The sequence below is a fragment of the Neophocaena asiaeorientalis genome, unplaced genomic scaffold, assembly GCF_003031525.2.
Source record: "Neophocaena asiaeorientalis asiaeorientalis breed wild unplaced genomic scaffold, Neophocaena_asiaeorientalis_V1.1 scaffold476, whole genome shotgun sequence".
Lineage (NCBI taxonomy): Eukaryota > Metazoa > Chordata > Mammalia > Artiodactyla > Phocoenidae > Neophocaena > Neophocaena asiaeorientalis.
The window spans coordinates 10,522,214-10,530,305 of NW_020172178.1; the positions used below are offsets into that span (position 1 = coordinate 10,522,214).

Consider the following 8,092-nt stretch of genomic DNA (forward strand, 5'->3'; position numbering starts at 1 on the left):
GAACTTCGGCTGGAGATACACAATCAATTCTGGACCAGCGGGACACAAAGTGCTTCTCAGACATGGCAAGGAGGTGAGGGGCGCAGGGAAGCCAGCTCCACACAGGCGAGGAGGGTCCTGGAGCCCGCCCAGCCCTCCGCGCACTTGGACAAGCGGCTGGGGCTCCCCGTGCCTTAGTTTCCTTCCGTGGGACACGACATTGCCGCCTGCAAGCGTTCTTGGGCCGTGAGACCCACCTCTGACCAGATACAGACAGCTGGTCCGGCTCCCCTTGCTGGGCAGAAACACTCCTCACGTTGCTCAAAACACGGTCGCAGCGAACAGCAAGTGCCAGAGGCCGCGTGTGGCTGTGGAAGAGGGTGGCAGGGCAGGCGGGCCGGCACCCATCTTGTCACCAAGTCTCGGCGCTCACGCCTGTGAGCTGGCCCCAGAGGCCCATCTGACCCCTCAGGACACTGCCGGCAGCAAGGCCACGCCTCAGTAGCCATCGTCATCGTCGCCGTCACAGCCGTAGTCTGCAAAGCACAAGAGAGTCACGGACACTGAGGGGTGCCGCATGGTCAAGCAGCCCAGGCGCCGCACGCTGCACCTGCCACCGCCCACCTCGTGAGCGGCGCCCCAGGCCACGGCCGCCCCAGAGAGGCTCCAGCCCCAGCCCCGCAGGCCACGGCTGCACGGGCCCCACCACCACTGACGGGGACCACCGCGTCGGTCCCTCCATCTCTGCAGGCCCCGGGGGCAAGCGCCCATGCGAGCGGTGCAGAGAGTGGGAACCTTTCTCCTGCTGGACGGGCAGCCCAGAGCCCCCAGTCTGCACAGCAAGCAGGTCCTGGCCAGCTCCTTCTAGCAGCCTGGGCCTCAAAACCAATACAGCCAATCGTAAGACGCCAGTTCAAATTCCCTTCCGAGGTGCAGGCAGGGGTCTGTGCCTCCTCTCCGGGAACCCCCGCCCCGGCCGCTTGCGCTTGCGGAGGCCGCTCACCGTCGCCGCCCACCATCTGCAGGGCGCTGACACAGGGCTCCCCATCTTCCTCGTCGGGGTCCTCCTCGTCCGCGTCCTCCTCTGGGTGGTACGACACTGGCCCACTCTCCACCACGACCGCTGTGGGCCTGACAGGCTCGGCTTCCAGGGAGGGGGGACTCGGGAGCAAGGCCTGCTGGCGAGGGGGTGAGCTCGGGACAGAGCATGGCTCCCAGGCCACCGCAGGGGAGTGCTCTCCGGGGCAGGGTGGACACTCCCCACCCTTCAAGAGTGGTCAGTGAGGACACCCGATCCCCTGAGCCTGCCCCTGCAGCTGCCGTGTGACCCCGCAGGGGCCCTGCCTCTCCCTTTTGTTTCCTAGGCCAGACCAGGACCCCAACAGTAAGAAGGGAAGACCCTTGAACCCCAAGACAAGGGAAGAGGGAAGGCCACTGACCACGCTGGACCCTGGGACCTGGGCCTGGCTTCCCACACGGAGGATTGCGATGGCCGTGGGCTGGCACACACCGGTGGGCTCAGGCTTTCAGGCCCCGGGCCGCCCCTGGGCCTCAGGCCTCCCCCTGGCTGGGCTGGGACTGCCGGAGCAGCGGTGCTGGCACTCCCTCCCTGACACGCTGCTCACGGACGCGGTGCCGGGCGTCTGCCGTTTCCCAAGGATCCCTGTCCCCCGGCTATGTCCACACAACACACCTCTCCCACGGCCACCTTCTTAGCTGGCTGCGTCGACACCATCGGCCTCAACCTGGAAGAGAGCACAGCACCGTGGCCTCAGCCCAGGCTGCACCATCGGCCACGAGGACACGGGCCCTGCCGGAAGGCCCGTTCTCTGATGGCGGCATCTGGCCAGATGTGAAGGATGACGGTGTACTGAGGCTCCCGTGGCACCACCCTGACTGGGTCTTGTCCACCCAGTGGCTGCGCCTGGGCCCTGAGCGCTGTCCTGTCACCTCCTCCACCCAGGCCTGGCAGCCCACCCTGCCCCGCCCCAGCCCCTGCATTGTCCTTCCCCTGACCCCACCGGCTGGGCAGGTGGCTGGGTGAGTGGGCCGCCCTCTGGGCCTCTTCACGTCTACCCAACAGACATGGCGTAGGCAAGGTTCTTCCCCGGGGCCTGGGTGAGCACCGCACCCATAGGCAGGGCAGGGCCGGGCCAGGGCGCTGGGGATGGGGGCGCGGGGAGCCAGAAGCAGCCGGAAATCTGGATTTTTGTATGAAAGCTTCTTTTTAAATGTTGGCAGCAAATTCAAATTTCATTGAAGCCACTCTGCAGGGCGACAGAAGGTGCCTCTGGACAGAACCCCCATGTATTCGTCAATACTTGATAAAGGATTAAAAACTAGAATCACACTGCCCTGCCACCCAGGCACTCCAGGTCCCCCAGGCCAGCTGTTTTCTGAAGCGGTCCTGGGCCATCTGCTCCCTGCCACCCCCCATACTTCCAGGAGAACGTGTGGAGGCTGCGGGCAGCAGCTGCTGTGGGAGACCCCTGTTCAGTCCTCCCACTGGTCCATCCTGAGTTTTCCCTGTTGCTGGAAGAGGAGGAGGGGGAGACGCACGTACAGCCTGAGAGCCTTGGTTGCCCCCTCCACCCCACCAGGCCTACAGCAGCCCCCACAATGGGCTTCTTCTTCCTCCCTCGGACCCTCCAAACACAAAACTCAAGGCGCTTTCTATACAAAACCCACTGCAAGGGGCCGGGGGCGCACACCAAGGCTCCCCGGATGCCGCTGACCTGCCCAAGCGTGACGGCAGGACTCCCACGGGACATGAGGCAGGTCCTCCTCCCAGCCCTGGCCGCAGGAGCCGTCCAGACCCAGGAACCCACCCACCAGACATGTGTAGGGTGGCCAGGGCAGGGGCAGAGTCCACACTGCAGCTGCTTCCCTCCAGGGCACAGCTTGAAGGAAGATGGGCGGGGCGGCCCCAGCCCCGCACACCCGCTACCCTGGACCCTCCTGGCTATCTGGCCCAGCCCTGCTGTGACGTGCCAGTGAACGCTGGGCACACGGGGAGTGGACCCCTTAACAGCCTCCGACAGTGGACACCTGACGGCGGGGGTCTGGCCCGTCAGGCCAGGTCTGGGCAGCCCGCCCCGTGAGAGCATCGGAAGCAGTGGCTCTGGGGTCTCACAGGAAGCCCTCGTTCTACACGGTCTGGGGCTGCAGCCTGGAGGGGACAAGGCGGCAGCTCACGCAAGGCTGTGAACAAGCTCAGAGGAAGCCCCTCCCACACGGACGGCTCTCCGGGTCCCCACCCGTCACCTGGGGAGACGTGAGCTTGGAGCCACAGCCGTAACAACCCGAGGCCCAGCAGAGAAGTCCAGAGTCCCCAGAACCCAGAAGGCGGGAGCCAGTGGCGCGCTCCCTACCGACTGAGGTCCAGCCTGGCTGGGAGAGCGCGCCATCAGCAGATGGGGTGAGAGCGGCTCCTGACAAGAGGGCCGGCAGGAGGTGGGTCTGGGTCTCAGGCCCTCCTCTCAAGGAGCGTCCGGCAGCCGTCCACACACGGTCCTGCGGGCGGCCGGGTGACTGGCTGGGCCTCTCAGGGGGCTCTGCGAGCACTTGGGGATACGCTCCTCCCTTCAGCCCACAGCCCCAGCCAGCCGGTGGCCTGGAGGACCCGTGGCTGCCCCACAGGGCCACTGCCCCACCACTTTTGCAAATGCACTGCGGGCATCAGCCACCAAAATGCGCACGGCTGGACGGCGAACACCATGTCCACGAAGGAACGGCCGGACTGTGCGACGGGGCTCGGCCACAGCACCTTCCATTGACAAACACAGGCTGAACCTGAGCTCTGGGAAAGCAGCCCCCTCACCCCCGTGCATGGTGATGGGAGCAGGGGATGCCGAGCTTGGGGGTGAGGCGCCCCCTTGCCAAAGGGCAGGCTGAATGGGACAAGGCTGCCTGCCACGACCCAGGAGCACATGCAGCGGCCACACCGTGTCCACGTGGGGGGGTGGGGGATGGGCGCTTCCCAGGCTCCAGAAGAGCAGGGGTGGGCCTCCCGCAGTGCCCGCTCTCGTGCCTGTCATCAGAAGGGAGCACGGGGGGCTTCCCTGGTGGCGCAGTGGTTGAGAGTCCGCCAGCCGATGCAGGGGACGCGCGTTCGTGCCCCGGTCCGGGAAGATCCCACATGCCGCGGAGCGGCTGGGCCCGTGAGCCACGGCCGCTGGGCCTGCCCGTCCGCTGCCTGTGCTCCGCAACGGGAGAGGCCACAATAGTGAGAGGCCTGCGTACCGCAAAAAAAAAAAAAAAAAAGGGAGCACAGAGACACCCAACAGGACCAGGACCAGCTGTCCGGACACTGACAGGCTGTACTGGGTGCTTGGGGACTTGGGGGTGTGGGGACTCGAGGAACAAGGAAGTGGGGTCACCAAATTACAGAAAAAGTGTCACAAAAACTGCGAAAAATGATTACTCCCACTTTAGAGAACAGAAATGCAAATCAGAACATCTTTACTTCTCAGATGAGTCAGCGCTAGAAAACGGTAGCGACAGAGGAGAGGGGGTGGGGTGGTGGGAGTGCAGCCCCACAGGGCCCTCCCCTCTGCAATCCCCCTCGAGCACAGCCTGGAGCCAGGCTGCGGGCACACCGACCAGCCTGGGCCGTGGCAGGGGCTCTCGGCCTGGGGCGAGGGGCACTGCAGAGCTGCCAGGACCTGGCTCCACAGCGAGGGGGTGGCCCCACCAGCCGCCATCAGGAGGGCCCTGTGGTCGAGCTCGTATTTTCCCCACCCTACCCCACTTGCCCCATCAGTGGTTTGCTCTCCCTCGGCAGAGAGAGCAGGGGGATGGGGGACGGGCAGGCAGTGCGCAGAGCAAGGCGGGGGCCCTACCGGGAGAACGGACCCCTGGGGTGGAGAATGGGCCCGGCCCACAAGTCTCTTCAAACAGAGCAGACCCCAATGCAGCAGGACCCCCTCCAGGGCTGAAACCCTGCTCAGCTCCTGGCCAGGGCAGCGGGGGCCACGCTGGACACAGACACTGGTTCCCAGCACACACGTGGGGAATGTCCCGCAGCCCCGCGCCCACCCGACATCCAGCCCGCCTGGCACGGTACCTTTTCCCCACGCTGGCCACGGGATCAGCCCCGCTCCTCCTGGCTGGCGTTTTCCGCCGAGACAGCTTCCTGGCGCCAGCCCTCTCCTGAGGCCGGGCATCCTCCCTGTGTGGGCTGCCCCCGCCCTTGCTGTCGAGGTCCCGGAGCACGCTGTAGTTGATCTTGCTGGAGATCTTCTTCTGCTCCAGCATCTTCTCGATGGCCTCCCCAGCCGTGCTAGCCTGGATCGGCTCCCGTCGCTTGCAAGACTTCTTGGGCTCAATGGAAACACAACATTACGCTTCCTGTAGGTCTTGGTCCTATGAACCTGCCAGGTGCCACTCAGGACGTGGGAGCGGGGCTCAAACAATCGGGGTCGGCTGGGGAGTCTTACTCTCCCTGGAGAGTGGGGCACCTGGGCAGTCCAGCACTGTAGGGGCCACTGGGCAGCTGCAATCTGCCCACAGCCCACCGTGCAGAGCCCCGGCCAGGCTGGGCCCCAAGCAGGCTTTCCCAGGTAACAGGGTGGGGGTGGGGGCTGGCCGGGCGTCTGCCAGTGGGAGGCCAGCACAGCGCAGGGTGGGTGGCCGGGAGCTCTCAGGTCCCTGAGGAAGAGGCCGCGCCCTACCTTGTGCTCCTTGTAGATGCCGAGCTCCCTCTCCTTCGCGATTCTCGCTTCTTTCTCTGAAAGGTCAAGGAGCAGGGTCAGCACGGCTATGCATGGGGCCCGCGTTCCAGGGCGCCTGGGCGGGTGGGGGTCCGCGTCCCAGGGCGCCTGGGCGGGTGGGGGTGCATGGGGCCCGCGTTCCAGGGCGCCTGGGCGGGTGGGGGTCCGCGTCCCAGGGCGCCTGGGCGGGTGGGGGTGCATGGGGCCCGCGTTCCAGGGCGCCTGGGCGGGCACTCACCCCTCTGCTCCCGCAGGTACTCAGCATTCTCCCGCATCCACAGCTCGGCCTTCACGCGGGCTTCGGCCTCGTTCAGGATGTACTGGGGCAGAGCGCAGCATCACAGTCAGAGGGCACACGCAGAGCTCAGCTCTGCCAACGTGCTCCCCTTCATACACACTGGTCAGGAAGCAGGCCTCCGACCCAAGACGGAACGTGTGTGGAGACCCGGCTAACACCTCGGCGTCCTTCACCCTTTCCAGGCCGGCCTGAGGGCCACATCCATGAACCAACCCCGCAGCCAACGCCCCCCGACTCTTGGCAGTTTGTGGTCCCCCTGGGCACGGGAGCCAGGCCAGCCAGAGTGTAGGGACATAGGTCCCGGAGAAGGAACTGAGGTGAGGGCTCAAGACGCCGACTTAAGAACACGCAGGTGGCCTCAAGCACAAGGTGATTGGTGACAAATCAGGGGAAAGGCTTCCCGCCTGCCAGGGAACAAGCACTGCTGGACAAACTGCTAAGAGCCCGTCCGAACGACGGCAGGCCCAGGGGGATATGGAGCTGTGCCCCCAGCCCACAGGAGCTTCCCAATGGGGCGCAGCCTGGCACCCCACGGACCCCAACCAGCACCCCCGGAAAGGCCACTGAGAGCTCACGGCACTTACCCTGTCAATCTCGAGGTCATCAATGCCGCTGAGGTCTAGCTCACCGTCCCCGGAAGCATCTTCTAAAGGGAAGCACAGCCTGGCGTTTAGGGCCGACGTCCAGTTAAATGAGCGCATACATCACCTGGGCCGTCTCAGGACTCCGGGGTGTGGCCAAGGGCTTCTAGCACCCGCTTCCTCCCGGCCACCGGCCGGTCCCGGCCCCACTCCTGCGAGTGCGGGGCACAGGCTGAGGCGACACTCCAGCACCTTGCAGAGGAGGCGCGATGCTAACTCGGAAGACCTTCCAGTCCTCACACTCTCCCGTACAGAGTGCTTTTCAGATCAACAAGCCCAGGAGAGGGGGCCTCGGGGAGCCTTCCGGGACCATGCTCAGGACACCCCCATAACCTGTCGGCCACCACCCTCCTGCCCCCGCTGGTCAACAGCACAACCTGCACGGCCCAGAAACCGGGGCTGCCCCTCCTGTGGGCTGCCCTTCCCGTGGGCTGCCCCTCGTCATCCGACGGTTCTCTGCCCCGTCCTGCCGGTTCCAGCCCGACGGGAACCGGGAATGCTCTCCTGCCAGCAGGCTGTCGGGGATGCTCTCCTGTCACGTTGCTGCTCCGTGGCTGAGGCTGGGCGCTCGGACACACCCCCACGCCCCTCTGCGGTCAGCCTTGCTCCCCTTGCTCTCTCAGCTCCAGCCTCTTTCTGTCCAGGTCGCAGTGCCCCCCAGCTGCCTCAGGGCCTTTGCACATGCCCTCTGCTCAGTACACTGTGGGACCTGCCCCGGGTTCCACTCATACGGCAGCCCCTTTGGGGTACAACCCACATGTACCTAACTGATGGGCTGGGTCTGTGTCACATCCCTCTCCCCTCTAGACCACCACGGCCACCAGGGTAGGCGTATGACCGCCCATTGCCACGCCCAGCCACAGGGCACGGGAGGAACACCTGAGCAGCGTCCCTCTCACAGAGGTTCCCTGCACACAGACGCCAAGCCCTTGGTGCCCAGAAGAGAGGAAGCAGGGCCCACCTTATGGTGAAACTGCGACAAGACCAAACCCACCGCCCTCCTGGAGCTGCCTGCACACCAGGGCACCCTGGGGGAGGAACAGCTGGGCCCCTGCGCAGGCACCCCGGCACTGCAGGCACTGGAGCCCAGCAAGTGACATCCGTCTGACCAGTGGAGATGCCGCCTTTGGCCGACACTTTCCCACCAGGCTGGGTGCAAAGGTGCGGGCAGGGGATGCCAGTCTGTCCCCGTGGCCGCTCTGTAGCATGGGGCCTCCCGGGTTGCACAGGGGCAGGAAGGAGCCTCCAGCCACAGCCCGACCAAACTGAGGGCTCTGGTCAGCGGAGGAGGTCCCAGAGATGCTGACAAGCCCTGGGGCATCCAGGCGTCAGCACAGCTGGGGTCACTGATTGCTCACACAGCCTGCAGCAGAGCTGGCCGTGCCCCTCCCAAGCCCACCCTCCTAGAAGGCCCCTCAGAAGCAGCACCTCCAACTCCCACAGGCAGGCGGGGACGACCCAGA

At 65.5% G+C, this 8,092-nt stretch overlaps 1 protein-coding gene across 1 annotated transcript in view; it reads right to left on the reverse strand.

Moving 5' to 3' along the window:
• Positions 1 to 288: 288 nt before the first annotated feature.
• The window catches only part of BRF1 (BRF1 general transcription factor IIIB subunit), a 69,923-nt gene continuing 62,119 nt past the window's right edge, over positions 289 to 8,092 (reverse strand). The window contains exons 12-18 of the mRNA XM_024758075.1: positions 6,573 to 6,675; positions 5,929 to 6,010; positions 5,652 to 5,707; positions 5,045 to 5,301; positions 1,673 to 1,724; positions 983 to 1,154; positions 289 to 515 (exon numbers count right to left, since the gene is read on the reverse strand). Of these exons, the coding sequence (XP_024613843.1) occupies positions 478 to 515; positions 983 to 1,154; positions 1,673 to 1,724; positions 5,045 to 5,301; positions 5,652 to 5,707; positions 5,929 to 6,010; positions 6,573 to 6,675 (760 nt within the window). The 3' untranslated portion in view covers positions 289 to 477. The remainder of the gene's footprint in view (positions 516 to 982; positions 1,155 to 1,672; positions 1,725 to 5,044; positions 5,302 to 5,651; positions 5,708 to 5,928; positions 6,011 to 6,572; positions 6,676 to 8,092) is intronic.